We start from the raw sequence: 15247 nt of genomic DNA on the forward strand, positions 1-15247 counted from the left end.
GTAAGAGTTTAAATGAGTTCTCTGGAACACTAATGACCAATGTTTGTTATGTGGTGTCCAACCTCTCCACTTTTCCACAGGGGTCCTAGATAGGCCATTAATGTTCTGGAGATCCTTATAAAGGCAACAAATCCTTTGCATCAGCTTCAACAATTTTGAGGAGACAAGGTCCAATGACAAAATTGAGGGTTGATTGTCAATCAATCAAAAAGTTATAATAAAATGAGTATTTTATCTAAATATGCTGACAGTAACACCCTATTATATAAAATGTCACAGTAATTGGCTATACGTGAGCAGCAAATATTATGGTTTACTCTACCAGCTTCTACTAGGATGGCCGCAGCTAATTTACCACCATATAATGCTTTCTTTCACCTTCTCCTTTCCACTGAGAATTTAAAGGGGTACTCAGCTGCTCAGTGTTTGGAACAAACTGTTCCGAACGCTGGAGCCGGGAGCTTGTGATGTCATAACCCCGCCCCCTCATGATGTCATGCCCCGCCCCCTCAATTTAAGTCTATGGGAGGGGGTGTGACAGCCATCACGCCCCCTCCCATAGACTTGCATTGGGGGGTGATGTCAAGAGGAGGCGGGGCTATGACATCATGAGCTCCCGACTGCAGCGTTCGGAACAGTTTGTTCCAAACGCTGAGCAGCAGAGTACCCGTTTAACTCTGAGAAAATAAAGTTATTTGCTAAAGATTACAGCATGTCATGCACCTTGCCAGTACGTCGGACTCTATAGTAGTGAAGGAAGGCCATAGAGCATACATGCACGACCAGCATTCCATTCAAACAGGGAAGTGACAAATGTTGGTGGTGGGAAAACCCCTTTAACTGCTGCTCTTCGAAACCTAGAATTTGCTTGTAAGCCTCACTAGGGACATGGATCGACGGCAGATTAAAACGTATAGATTCCACATAAAAAGCATAAATAAGTAGGTACACTTTTCAGTTATGGAAGTAATGCAGAAAGGGATTTAGTCTTTCATGGTTTAAGGCTTTAATCAAACATGCAATCATGGAACAATCGATGGGTTAGACTGTTAGGATCACCATCAGTCTCAACAACTGGGGCATCCAGATCTCTATTATCAACAGAGTGGTGGATACATGGCCATAAAGGAAACAGCTAAATAGTTTTGTCATTTACCAGTGTCAACACTGCAGGTGTTGATTCCCTTTAAGGGTAGGGTCACACGTAACGGATCTGCAGCGTATTTTATTCTGCAGATCCGTTGATGACTGACCTTAGAGTGAGCCACCTGCCTGTGCCGTGTGTCCGCTCGTAGCAGCAATCTGCTGATACGAGCACACACAGAGATCTTCATATCTGTAGTAAACTGCGCGCACATGCGCAGTTTACTTTAGACTTTGAGCGCACTGCTCAGCTCCCTTGCAGTCGCAATGCATGTGCGCAGTTAACTACAGTCGCGGAGATCCTTGTGTGTGTGCTTTTAGCAGCAGATTGAGGCTATGAGCAAACACATGGGCACAGACAGGGGGCTCACTCATGGGCACTTTCTGCATCAAAGATGTCTAAAGTTGTTAAGAGTGCATTGTTACTAGGTTCGAAGAAAAGCACCATGTATAGGGTATCTACGCAGTTTATTTTCACTAGATGAAATATAGACTTACCTCATATATAGTGAATGTTTCATTGTGACTGTAAAAAGTGCATGACACATTTTTGCAGGTTCCACAGCACATCTGATGGTTAGATGATGGGACATAAAGTTGATTCTATAGATTCAAAACATGAGAAATGTCATAGGCGTGAAAATGGTACATGGTCAAGCTGAATTACTAGTCCTTAATTCTTGCATCCAATTGTTTCTAGACAAATATAGTAGAATCTCCCAATAGCGGACACTCACGGGGAATAAAAAAGAGTGTCCGCTATTGAGAGATGTCCCCTATTGGGAAAAAAGGCTCAAAAATCTTTCTAAATGACCGAATACTGTACTGTATTCACTCTATAGTGTAATTACCTATAAAACACTATAATATTACAGTTGAATCTGCCAGTGCCATTTAATCACCCCTTATCAACCCCCTGTACCATTTATACCCTGCGCAAGTTTATTCCCCTTGTGCTTTGTGCCAAATCCTCCCCCCTTACTCCCTGTGCCACATAATTTCCCCTTGATCCCCTCTGTGCCATTTTATTCCCCCTTTATTACCCAAACCCGCTGAGAGCCCCTGCACCTGAGCCTTCTGGCCAGGTAAGAAGAACAGGAGCGAAGGGGAAAAGTGATGTGGCACAAGGGGTGATGGGGGATGATTTGGCACAGGGGGAGTAAAGTGCCACTGGGGATGAAGGGGGATGAAATGGCACTGGTGGGATAAAGGGGTAAAGAAATGGCACAGGGGGATGAAATGGCACAGGGGTGGTAAAGAGGAGGTGATGAATCTGCACAAAGGGTAATAAGAGGGAAATGAAATAGCACAGGAGGGGGGATCAAGGGGTAAAGATATGGCACAGGGGGTAATAAAGGGGGGATGATTTGGCACAAGGGGAATAAAGTGGCACGGGAAGATAAGGGGAGGAAGGCGAATTATGTGGCAGGCGGACATACAGGATCAGGAGATCACTATTTAAACAGCGTTCTTCTGCCTCTGTGCTGGGGCTGCTGCAGGGGGGTGTAGTGGGGGCCAGGGCCCCGTGGGAGCCTTGGGTCTCTTACTGGGGTATTGGCTGTACCCCCTGATGGTGGCCCTGTGTACAAGGTAAGGACGGCACATAAGCCGGGTTGTCCCCTATTGAGAGTGTTTTTTCACCTATTGGGTGTATTTTATCCCCTATTGGGAGTGTTTTCCCCCCCCCCCTTTTGGATGTGTCTGCATCTGCTATTGGGAATGTCCTCTATTAGGAGGGGTGCAAATACATTAAATCTTATGGGACTCTGCCGGGGAATTAAAAACTGTCCACTAAAGGGAGATTTTACTGTACTATGTACCACAAGACCTCTCTATTAAGATGAAGGGCATTCTCCTTCTTTTAAAAACTAAAAAATATCTGGCTTTGATTAAATCCAGGGAACTCTATATGCCCTTGGTGTTTTGTTTTCCTGAGTGATACAGATACTTTTCATACGAGCCCATGTATAAAATAATGCATGTTTAAAAATAATGAATATTAAGTTTCCCTGTGTATAGCTGACATCGACTAATACTTACAGGAGCACAGTTCTTGGAACAGTTAACCATCAGGGTTTCCATGGCATAAAATCCAGTTGCTGGATCCTTTTCATGTAAGCATTTTACAGTGTAGCAAGTCTTCCCATTCAGATACTCAACTAGTACCTGACCAGGTTGCAGCAAAGTAATTCCCATATATACGCATACTTCCTCCTTTTCTAGAATGTAAAAAACAATCATTAATCACAGCCAAAATTCTGGCTTATAGAAGGGGCTCTTGGGGTCCTATTACATAGTCCCCATCCGTAAGCCCTAACAGCCCATAGAATAGGGGCTGTCCAAAGCAGACAACTATGTTGATATCATGATCATTTTTGGGACTCATGCTAATATTTCACATATGAAAGTCCAGTGATTATGTATTCTGGGCATTCCTCCATAAATGGGTCATTGCAAACCATAGAAAGCACCCTATGTTGCCTGCTCTTAGGATACTGTATATGTTTACTATGTAATTATTTTGATTCTTCTATTTCAATTTTGTTTAATGGAGTTATAAATCCTCAGTTAATCATTTTCAGGAGGACAATAATATTTAGTACAATGGGGGATTCTGGGAATTCCATAAACTATATTTAACAAAGTAAAATTAATAACTTTAAAATAAATATGTAAGATCTTTTTTTCAGGCATACAATAGAAAAACAAGATCACCATCTTACAATATATTTCCATTCATCACAACTATTTTAGATGTTATAAATAGATAGTACAGCTGAAGAAAATTCTTACCACATATGTAATGACTGCATCCACACGGGCTTTGTCGGTCAGTATCAATCCTCCGAAACTCTCCCTGTAGTAGATAAAAAATATTATACATCATTAAAGAGTTTCAGCAACGTACAATTTTAGGACATTAATTGTAGATTGTTCAACTTGAATAAACTATACTGTATACTGTAGAATGTAAGTTGTGACTAGGATGTAATGTAAATCCATGCATTTATATACATAATATATATTGTATTTTACAAAGGCTAATAGCATATACAGTGCAATAAGAAAATCTTCAGGGCCTTTTACTTTTTTTTAGACTTTGTTATGTTGTGGGCGGCCTTGTGCTGAATTATAAAAATCCCCCCAGAAACAATTTAAGCCTCCAGTCTTCTTAGGTATGATGCCACAAGGTTTGCACACCTGGATTTGGGGATTTTCTGTTAGTCTTCACTGCAGATTTTCTCTATCAGGTTGGATGGGCACTGGGTGGGACAATAAAAGAAATTCACAGAGTCGTCCCTAAATGACTCCTGTGTTGTCTTGACTGTGTGCTTTGGGTTATTGTCTTGTTGGAAGGTGAACATTTGGCTCAGTCTGAGGACTGAGGTCCAGATCACTCTGGATCAGGTTTTCAGCTTTCCCTCAACACTGAACAGTCTTCTTGTCCCAGCTGCAGAAACACCCTTACAGTATGATACTGCCACCATCATGCTTCACTGTAGGGATGACATGAGCAGTGCTTGGTTTCCTCCAGACAGGACACTTAGGAACAAGATTCTCTGGTCTTATAAAACCAAGATTGAACTTTTTGGCCTTTAGGTGTTTTTTTGTTTTGTTTTGTTTTTTGCAAACTCCAGGTGGGCTTTTATGTGTCATTTTGTTTTTTCTTTCCATAAAGCCCAGATTGGTGCAATGCTTCAGCGGCTGACTGAGTGTTCCTCCTATCTGCAATTGCAAACACAGGATCTTTATAACTCAGCCCCAATTACTTAGCTTGGTGGGGCAGACAGCTGTAGGAAGAGCCCTAATTGTTTTAAAGTTCTTCCATTTAAGAATTTTAAGGGCCACTGTGCTATTGGGAACTTTCAATGCAGCAGAAAATTGGATTATGTAGCTTCACACACTCCTGTCTCTGAGCTCTACAAGCAGTTCTTTTCACCTTAGGGCTTGGTTTTTGCTCTAATATATATTGCCAGCTGGGAGACCTCAATACTTGTAGCCATGTAAAATTTTAGTTTTTTGCTAGCCTTCCTGATTGTCGTCTGTATTATCATGTTTGCGCCCATGCGCGAGTTCTCAATCTGTTCCACAACAACACGGCCAAACTCTGGGTTTGACTGGCTCAGGACATTTGCCCCACAGCACTCTCCACCCTGCCTTGGACCTGGTCCCCAGCTTCCCCACGTCTTTTACAACCTGTCATACTATGCCTACTCTACATCACGCTGGGCCGGGTGCTTGCCTCATTGACCGGGGGGTCCCTTCCTCCCTATAACCAATAACCCACTGTTCCCACCTGGGTCATCCCTTAACGGTGCTTTCTTTGAAGCTACCTTGTCCAAACCCCTCCATTTTCACCATGTCTTAGCTGGAGGAGCGCTTAAGCCTCTAGATGTTCTACTGGGAGATCGCCCATCATCTAAACATGCTCCTTTTGCCTATCTCCAGCTGCAACATTTTTATTCTAGCCTTCCTGGACACTTTACACTTCACGGTAGCCTAACGCCCTTCGAGTGCCTATGCCTTGCCTCCTGGTACCTTAGTCATTCCATCTCCGCCATCTAAGACTTATTGCTGTCCCTCAGATCGGAGCCCCTCCCGACCTTTTGCCACACTTGGGAATCCGAGTTGGGCATAATCTTTACTCCTGATCAATGGTCTTGGTGCTTCTTTCTCACTCATAAAGCTGTCATTGCCACAAAAGCACAGGAGACGAGCTATAAAATATTATCTAGGTGGTACCGGGTGCTGACGATGCTTCACCGTTGGCATTCTTCTATCTTGCCCCAAACTCGGTCCTCCAGGTTATCTGGGAAGTAACCAGGGTTCCTTCTAGTCCGGAGGCCGTCTTGCCTTACATGTTTCCAATGGTGCAAGCGAAATATAAGAAGTCCCTCACGCGACATCTCCTTCAGGCCGCTAAAGCTGTTATCCCTAGACTCTGGAAAAACCCTGACCCTCCCTCCCTTGAAGAATGGTTTGCCGAAGTTACGCACATCAAACTTATGGAAGAACTTATGGTTGTCCACCCAGAGGATGTTACCAGATTCCCCGCTACTTGGCTTCTGTGGTCTACTTTCAGCTCCTCCCCTGGTTACCGGCTAGTGTGCTAATGCCTTCATGTTTGGATCTGCTCTGCCTTCCCTGGTGCACACACCTTGGGTTGAATTCTGGGCGGCCTCCTGCCTGGCTGGGCCCCTTTGTTAACTGTCTGCTTGTTTGATCTACCTGTATTGCATTTCCCCTTCTTTTTGTCTACCCTGTGTACCTTTAGTGTCCTACTTTGTCTTCTTCTACTTTGATATGCTATGTCCTGTAGACCATCTTATGTCTATTACCTATGGTCTACATATCACCTCTTCCCCCATGTCTTATTGCCTGGACTGTCCTTGCTCCTCACCTGCTCTGATCCTTTTTCTCCACTATTTCTATATCTTTGTCCTGGCTTTAGGGGGTATCCTCATTTCACCAATCTCCCAGATTTATCATTACTATAGTATTTTGGTTTTAATGTTTTGTACCATGCTGTTTTTGTATGTTTTGCCTTGTCCTATATTTTGGCCTAACAGGCCATTGCCTTATTGCAATACTTAATCATTTTTTTTCCTCGTAATTCCTTGCTTCATTCAATAAACTTCTTTGAATTTAAAAAATTTAAGTTTTTTATTTAAACACAACGACTCAACATAACAAAATTGTGAAAAAGTCTTTCCAAAAGCAATGTATATTGGAGGAAAGTTTATCTTCATGTGTTGTAGCACCATTAAGAAATAAATTGTATGCGCCATGATTCTTGAATTTTTTTCCTTCTCTGTCCTCTTACATTATGATCTTGTGGGGTTTTGGAAAAATAATGTGATAGCAGCAGAATTGCTTTTAGCCATCACAGCTGTATTTTCAGCTAGGCTATGGTGAGGTATAAAGCTGTTATCAAAAACTTCTCCATACAACTTCAGTTATCAATATATTCTTACCAGCGCACATTCCTTGAGGGTCTCATTTCCACAGTTACATTCTGTGACAAAGAGAAAATTGTCAGCAATGAGAGCAAATGATCTTGGCTAAACGTAATATGGAAAGAGTTAGGGTGGGTTTCACAATGTACTTTGAGCATCTGCTCAGAATTGTTTCTGTTTTGGTCTTTGCCATTGCACGGGGAGTTTTACTTTCACACAGAATGATGGCGGAACTTCTGCACAGAATTTACAATGCAAAAAATCCACAATGCAGTGCACCAAAAATTCAGTGTGGAATTCTGCACAGAACCTCTATTGCATGAAGGGGTAACTCTGCCTATACCTATGGGGAAAAGGGGGGGGGGGATACCCTTAAAGGTGTTGTTTGTGTCTTTCAATAAGTAATACTCAAATACAAAAGAGCAGTATTTGAAAGGGTATTCCATATATAACACTTTATGCTCTGTCCTAAACCGAAAACATACAGTTAATCAACCTGTGAACATAGCATGACAGTATCTTGTCATTTTGTTCTTTACAGAGGTAGACTATGATTTTGGAACATTTTATTGTAAAATTAAGTCCTCTGACATTAGCTATTTCAAAAATAGGTGCTTTACCAGCTATTGAGTTGTAGAAGAAAGGCCAGTTAATAAAATTGGGTTCAGTTGAGGCTCTTGCGAAAAGGGCGGACTGATCGGCCGGTCCAATTGGACGTCGTCTGAGGGCCCGGCCGGGTTAAGAGCCAGCCGCCGCTACTGAGGACATGATCCCCAGTAGACAGTGCTGCCTTCTCTGCACATACAGGAGAAGGCGTCCCCTCTGTCTGAGCCGGATCTTCAGCTTACACAGAGGAGACGTGCCCTCCGTCCCCATGCAGCACGCAGTACAGGCGCCGATGACATCACTCATCGGCGTCTGTACTGTGAAGCGGAGAAGACGTGGGCCCCTGCTGCTGAGGAGATCGCTGTGTGGAACATCAGGTGAGCATCATTTTTCTTTTTTTAAACTCTGCCTATACCTATGGGGAAGGGGGGGGGTAACTCTGCCTATACCTATGGGGAAGAGGGTGGGGGTAACTCTGCCTATACCTATGGGGAAGAGGGTGGGGGTAACTCTGCCTATACCTATGGGGAAAGGGGGGGTAACTCTGCCTATACCTATGGGGAAAGGGGGGGTAACTCTGCCTATACCTATGGGGAAAGGGGGGGTAACTCTGCCTATACCTATGGGGAAAGGGGGGGGGTAACTCTGTCTATACCTATGGGAAAAGAGGGGGTACCTCTGGCTATACCTAAGGAGACAGGAGGGTTAACTCTGTTCCTATACCTTTCTGGGAAGGGGACTAACTCTGCTGCCTATACCTATGGGGAAGGGGGGTTAAGTCTGCTGCCTATACCTGTGGGGAAGGGTGGGGGGCCATCCCAGTAAGAACAGAGCTACTTACGTTATACATACACAATATTATAAATTACAAAATGCAGATATCCATACTAACCACAGTACCAATCTGGACAGCATTTTCCATCTGATGTCTTTTTGACCAACTGTGACTCAAAAGAACAGTTCAGTTGTGGTGAAGGGCAGAGTTTCTCATCACACACTAAATCAAAAAACAAAAGCAGTATTAAAAAAAATAAAAAAATAGTCACTAGCTAAACAAATGACACAAAAATCTTACCACAAATGTATCTGGGACAGCACTGGTTAGTGGTATTTAAATCTACAGTAAGGATTTCTTCATCAGTGCAAACGGCAACAGGTTCTGTACAGGATTCACAAACTACATGTATAAAATAAACTGTTATTACATTTTTGCACATTTGTACTATCTCAACAAGCAAATGCATTGTTTTTCACTGATATGCTACAACTTGAAGGTTATTACACTAAAACTGTTCAATTCCACAGGTATTTTTAGTATTAATGCTTATTAATGACATATTGTCACTGAAGAAAAGGCCCGCAGGCCTTGAAACGCATCTGACTTATTATTAAGCACCTTACTATTAAGTGTATATCACTTAAAATAGACTATACCCGCTCCTTGTGACTTGCAACTGGTGGATGCCCGCGAAATTGGACCACTGCAACGCGTGCATTGTTAGCGCATCATTCAGACACGCAGCTGCTCCAAGTCATCTATTCACAGCCCCGGACGGCAAGGTTCCTGGACATTACCTCCCAGGGCCGGACGCCTCTCCGTGCCAGCCCAGGATACTCACAGCCCACCGAAGAACCACTAACCCAGACCACAACCCGGTCTGATACCGCAACTACTGACAGCGTTCACTATCTACAGGACACCGCTGCCTGTCAGCATCGCTACCTGCTAACCATCAAAAACATCGCTATCCGAAGTCCACCGAGGTCTGCTAAGGAGGGCGAGTGGTGCTGTGCACCCACACATTGTTACATCGCTGACACAGCTCTGATTCATTTACCTGAGATTGCAACATAGTTGCTATTGCTGCCACAATTGACTCACAGGATTTATTCAATATCCAACATTGCTGCTACAATTGACTTATAGGATTTAATCAATATCCAATACTGACTCATAGGATTCATTCAATATTCAACACTGGATACATTTGGATTAATTATCTGCTTGATTAACTGCGAATGAATTGTGATTATTGAAAGAGACTTATTGCAAACTCACTACAGTGGACATTAACAATATATCTATTGATTGGTGCTATATTTTAATTTTTTATCTCTTATTACATTTACAATAAGTGAACATGTACCGATTTATCTCTGCAAGGGCCCTGCAAAGTGATTGGTCATTTTATTTACTATAGATTATTAATAAATTCACATTTAATTATAATTACTGGATCCATATCTCTCCTTTTTTCTTTCTATACCTTATTGCCTAGTGTTCTTGAGGACTGGTACTCTCTATATTAATTCTACATTACTCTAGGCCTTATCGGGGGAAGGCATCACCTTAAACCTCGAACACTTATCTCCACATATCCTAAGTGAGCTGCACATCCTTCTCTGCATAGTTTACAAATCTGTTTAACTTTCTGGCACTCGTTGATTAAAAAACCACCAGAGTACCCCTTTAAGCTTCCCTGCTTAGTTGCAGCTTAGCTACTTTGAGCAAGGCCTGTCACTGTGTTTATAAAGAATGGCTGATCACCTTATGTGCTTTGAACAATTCACATTTGCATAATTAAATAAAATGTTAAATAAAATAATTTGAAGTAAAAATGGCATAGCAGCATTGTTAGGCAAAGACTTTCCCCTTTGTAAGATTCTGAAAATCAACTTACCACAGATGTATGAAAAACAGCAAGAATCCTCTTGTCTAACCTGAACTAAAATCTGGTCTTGTCTGCATTCTGGTTGTGTTACTACTGGACAAGCAGATGGGTCACAAACTGTAAAAGGAAATTCACATTCTTTTTATGTTTATACTCCCAGTCATTTTTATTTTATTTTTCCACAGCATATAAAAAGTTAAGTCGGTTAAATAAAAGACATATAGCATGTTTATAATATATCATCATGATATAATTTACCACATAAGATGCTCTTTTTAGCAAAAACAAAATCTTGCTGAAATGTCTCTGTGTCTTATTGGCCACAGTCAGGATGACCTGGCAGTGCCAAAAGCCCCCCCTACTACCCAAGCCCCCCAGAAAATTGGAGTGTAGGAGCAACACTGCTCCAAGGGCTGACAGCAATATTGAGGATAAGGGCAGAGTCCCCACAGCATACTTAAAGGGGTACTCTGCCCCTAGACATCTTATCCCCTATCCAAAGCATAGGGGATAAGATGTCAGATCGCCGGGGTCTCGCTGCTGGGGACCCCAGGGATCGCTGCTGCAGCACCCCGTTATCATTACTGCGCAGAGCGAGATCGCTCTGCAAGTAATGACGGGCAATACAGGGGCCGGAGCATCGGTACGTCACGGCTCCGCCCCTCGTGACGTCACGGCCCGCCCTGTCAATATAAGTCTATGGGAGGGGGCGTGGCGGTCATCACGCCCCCTGCTATAGACTTGCATTAAGGGGACGGGCCGTGATGTCATGAGGGGCGGAGCCATGATGTCACGCTGCTCCGGCCCCTGTATCGCCTGTCATTACGCACAGAGCGAACTCACTCTGTGCAGTAATGATGGTGGGGTGCCGCAGCTGCGATCCCCGGGGTCCCCAACAGCGGGACCCCGGTGATCTAACAACTTATCCCATATCCTATAGGGGATAAGATGCCAGGGGCGGAGTACCCCTTTAAAGGAAAAGACAGAAGGAGAGAGAAAAAGTAAAATACTAACCCCATAGGGACTCATTCCATTTTCACCTTAAGGACGCAGCCCTTTTTGCAATTCTGACCACTGTCACTTTACGCATTAATAACTCTGGAATGCTTTTACCTTTTCATTCTGATTCTGAGATCGTTTTTTCGTGACATATTCTACTTTAACATAGTTGTAAATTTTCATTGTTTCTTGCATTCTTTCTTGGTGAAAAATCCCCAAATTACATTTAAAAAATTTAAAATGTTGCATTTTTCTAACTTTGCAACTTTTTGCTTGTAAGGAAAATGGATATTCTAAATAAATGATATATTGATTCACAAAAAAATATGTCTACTTTATGTTGGCATCATAAACTTGACATGTTTTTACTTTTTGAAGACATTAGATGGCTAGCAGGAAGTATAACAGAAATTTACGAAATTTTCACGTAAAATTCAAGATCTGAATTTTTCAGGGACCAGTTGAGTTTGAAGTGGATTTAAAGTGCATTTCTGTGAGAAATACCCCATAAATGACCCCATTATAGAAACTGCACACCTCAAAGTATTCAAAATGACATTCAGAAAGTTTGTTAACCCTTTAGGTGTTTCACAGGAATAGCAGCAAAGTGAAGGAGAAAATTCAAAATCTTCATTTTTTTATACTGCCATGTTCTTGTAGAGCCATCTTTTGAATTTTTACAAGGGATAAAAGGAGAGAAATCCCCCAAAATTTGTAACATGATATCTATCGAGTTAGGAAATACCTCATATGTGAATGTAAAGTGTTCTGCAGGAGCAGTAGAGGGCTCAGAAGGGAAGGAACCACAATGGGATTTTGGAGGGTGAATTATGCTGAAATGGTTTTTGGGGGGCATGTCGCATTTAGGAAGCCCCTATGGTGCCAGAACAGCCCAAAAAAAAAACAAGAGGTACAGTGAGCCTCTACACCCCACAGGTATTTGACGACTTTTCATTACAGTCGGATGTGTAAATGGAATTTATTTTCCCCAAATTTTACATTTTAAGAAGGGGTAATAGGAGAAAATGCCCCCCAAAATTTGTAACACCATTTCTACTGAGCATGAAAATAACCCATATGTGGATGTAAAGTGCTCTGCGGGCGAACTACAATGCTCAGAAGAGAAGGAGCGCCATTGGGCTTTTGGAGAAAGAATTTGTTTGGAAAGGAAGTCGGGGGCCATGTGCATTTACAAAGCCCCCCGTGGTGCTAGAACAGTGGACCCCTCCACATGTGATCCCATTTTGGAAACGACACCCCTCACAGAATTTAATAAGGGGTGCAGTGAGCATTTACACACCACTGGCGTTTGACAGATCTTTGGAACAGTGGGCTTTGCAAATGAAAAATTACATTTTTCATTTTCACGGACCACTGTTCCAAAAATCTGTCAGATACCTGTGGGGTGTTAATGCCGCAGCTCAAACTTAACCTGGTGTACTTGCTGTAAACCCCCGCCCGTGTGAGTGTACCCTGTACAATCACTTTGGGGGGGATAACCTTCAGCTGTTGCAAAACTACAACTCCCAGCATGACTGTGCATGCTGGGAATTGTAGTTATGCAACAGCTGGAGGCACACTGGTTGGGAAACACTGAGTTAGGTAACAGACTACCACAGTGTTTCCGCACCAGTGTACCTCCAGCTGTTGCAAAACTACAACTCCCAGCATGCATGGTATGTCAGTGCATGCTGGGAGTTATAGTTTTGCAACAACTGGAGGAAAACAGTTTGAAGACCACTGTGTAGTGGTCTCCAAACTGTGGCACTGCAGATGTTGCAAAACTTTAACTCCAAGCATGCCCAGACTGCCCAGGCATACTGGGAGTTGTAGTTCTGCAACATATGGCCCTTTATAGTGGTCTCCAAACAGTGCCCTTCCAGATATTGCAAGACTACAACTCCCAGCATGCCGAGACTGTCCAGGTGTGCTGGGAGTTGTAGTTAAGCAACATCTGAAGGGCCAGATATTGCAGAACTACACTGCTCAGCATGCCTGGACTGTCTGGGCATGCTGGGAGTTGTAGTTTTGCAACATCTGGAAGTAAACAGTTTGGAGACCACTATACAGTGGTGTCCAAACTGTAGCCCTACAGATGTTGCAAAACTACAACTCCCAGCATGCCCAGACAGCCTTTGGCTGTATGGGCATGCTGGGAGTTGTAGATGTGAAACTACAAAGCAGCAGTGAAGATCACATAACAGATCTTCACTGCTGCCTCTGTCTCCGCCGCCTGCATTCTGCTGCCACCAGTCCTCCCCGCCGCCTGTAACGCTGCCTGCCACCGGCTCCCTCCTGTCTGATAGTACTCCGATGTGCTCTCTCCTGTCTGATAATACTCCTCTGTGCTCTCTCCTGTCTGATAGTACTCCTCTGTGCTCTCTCCTGATAGGACTCATCTGTGCTCTCTTTCCTGTCTGATAGTACTCCTCTGTGCTTTCTCCTGTCTGATATGACTACTCTGTGCTCTCTCCTGTCTGATACCACTTCTCTGTGCTCTCTCCTGTCTGATACCACTTCTCTGTGCTCTCTCCTGTCTGATAATACTCCTCTGTGCCCTCTCCTGTCTGATAGGACTCCTCTGTGCTCTCCCCTGTCTGATAGTACACCCAGGTGCTCTCTCCTGTCTGATAGTACTCCTCTGCGCTCTCTCCTGTCTGATAGTACTCCTCTGTGCTCTCTCCTGTCTGATAGTAATCCTCTGTGCTCTCTCCTGTCTGATAGTACTCCTCTGTGCTCTCTCCTGTGTGATGGCTCTCCTCTGTGCTCTCTCCTGTCTGATAGTACTCCTCTGTGCGCTCTCCGGCCTGATAGTACTCCTCTGTGCTCTCTCATGTCTGATAGTACTCCTCTGTGCTCTCTCCTGTCTGATAGTACTCCTCTGTGCTCTCTCCTGTATGATAGTACTCCTCTGTGCTCTCTCATGTCTGATAGTACTCTTCTGTGCTCTCTCCTGCCTGATAGGACTCCTCTGTGTCTGATAGGACAGGAGAGAGTGCAGAGGAGTCCTATCGGACAGGAGAGAGCGCAGAGGAGTGCTATCAGACAGGATAGAGCACAGAGGAGTCCTATCAGACAGGAGAGAGCACAGAGGAGTGCTGTCAGACAGGAGAGAGCACCGAGGAGTTATTGACATTTCCTCTCAGACTAGGTTCACAATGTTTCTGGTCTATTTTATTTGTATAAATGGGTCTGCAAAATTGCATTCTGCATTTTTTTAACAATAATGTACTCTATGTAAGTCTATGCAAAAATGGAAAAACGAGCCTCATTTGTTAAAGGGGTACTCCGGTGGAAAAACATTTTTTTAAATCAACTGGTGCCAGAAAGTTAAACAGATTTGTAAATTACTGCTATTAAAAAATCTTTACCCTTCCAGTACTTTTTAGAAGCTATATGCTACAGAGGAAATTCTTTTCTTTTTGAATCTCTTTTTTTTCTTGTCCACAGTGCTCTCTGCTGACACCTAATGCCCGTATCAGGAACTGTCCAGAGCAGGAGAAAATCCCCATAATAAACCTATGCTGCTCTGGACAGTTTTTGACACAGACAGAGGTGTCAGCAGAGAACACTGTGGACAAGACAAAAAAGAAATTCAAAAAGAAAAGAATTTCTTCTGTAGCATACAGCTGCTAATAAGTACTGAAAGGATTAAGATTTTTAAATAGAAGTAATTTACAAATCTGTTTAGCTTTCTGGCACCAGTTCATTTAAGGGAGTACCCCTTTAAGGCTTTTCGGAGTAGATTTTGTAGGGTTTTAATGTCGCATGTGTCATGCGGTAGAATTTGCGACAAAAATTCCAAAATGACCCCACTAACTCTCCACTTTTCTCAGAAAACCCTAAAAAGGTGTGTGGCTGCTGAGAAGG

The 15247-nt window shown here is 43.1% G+C and overlaps 1 protein-coding gene across 6 annotated transcripts in view; it reads right to left on the bottom strand.

Annotated features, from left to right (window-relative positions):
• Positions 1–15247, bottom strand: part of OTOGL (otogelin like) — a 200561-nt gene that overhangs the window by 25080 nt on the left and 160234 nt on the right. For all 6 annotated transcript variants that reach the window (XM_056574456.1, XM_056574455.1, XM_056574457.1 and 3 more), the window contains 7 exons: positions 10388–10495; positions 8782–8883; positions 8599–8703; positions 7119–7159; positions 3937–4000; positions 3184–3362; positions 1642–1746 (listed from right to left, as the gene is read on the bottom strand). In XM_056574456.1, coding sequence (XP_056430431.1) covers positions 1642–1746; positions 3184–3362; positions 3937–4000; positions 7119–7159; positions 8599–8703; positions 8782–8883; positions 10388–10495 — 704 coding nt within the window. The remainder of the gene's footprint in view (positions 1–1641; positions 1747–3183; positions 3363–3936; positions 4001–7118; positions 7160–8598; positions 8704–8781; positions 8884–10387; positions 10496–15247) is intronic.

This window comes from Hyla sarda, chromosome 4 (genome assembly GCF_029499605.1).
Source record: "Hyla sarda isolate aHylSar1 chromosome 4, aHylSar1.hap1, whole genome shotgun sequence".
Lineage (NCBI taxonomy): Eukaryota > Metazoa > Chordata > Amphibia > Anura > Hylidae > Hyla > Hyla sarda.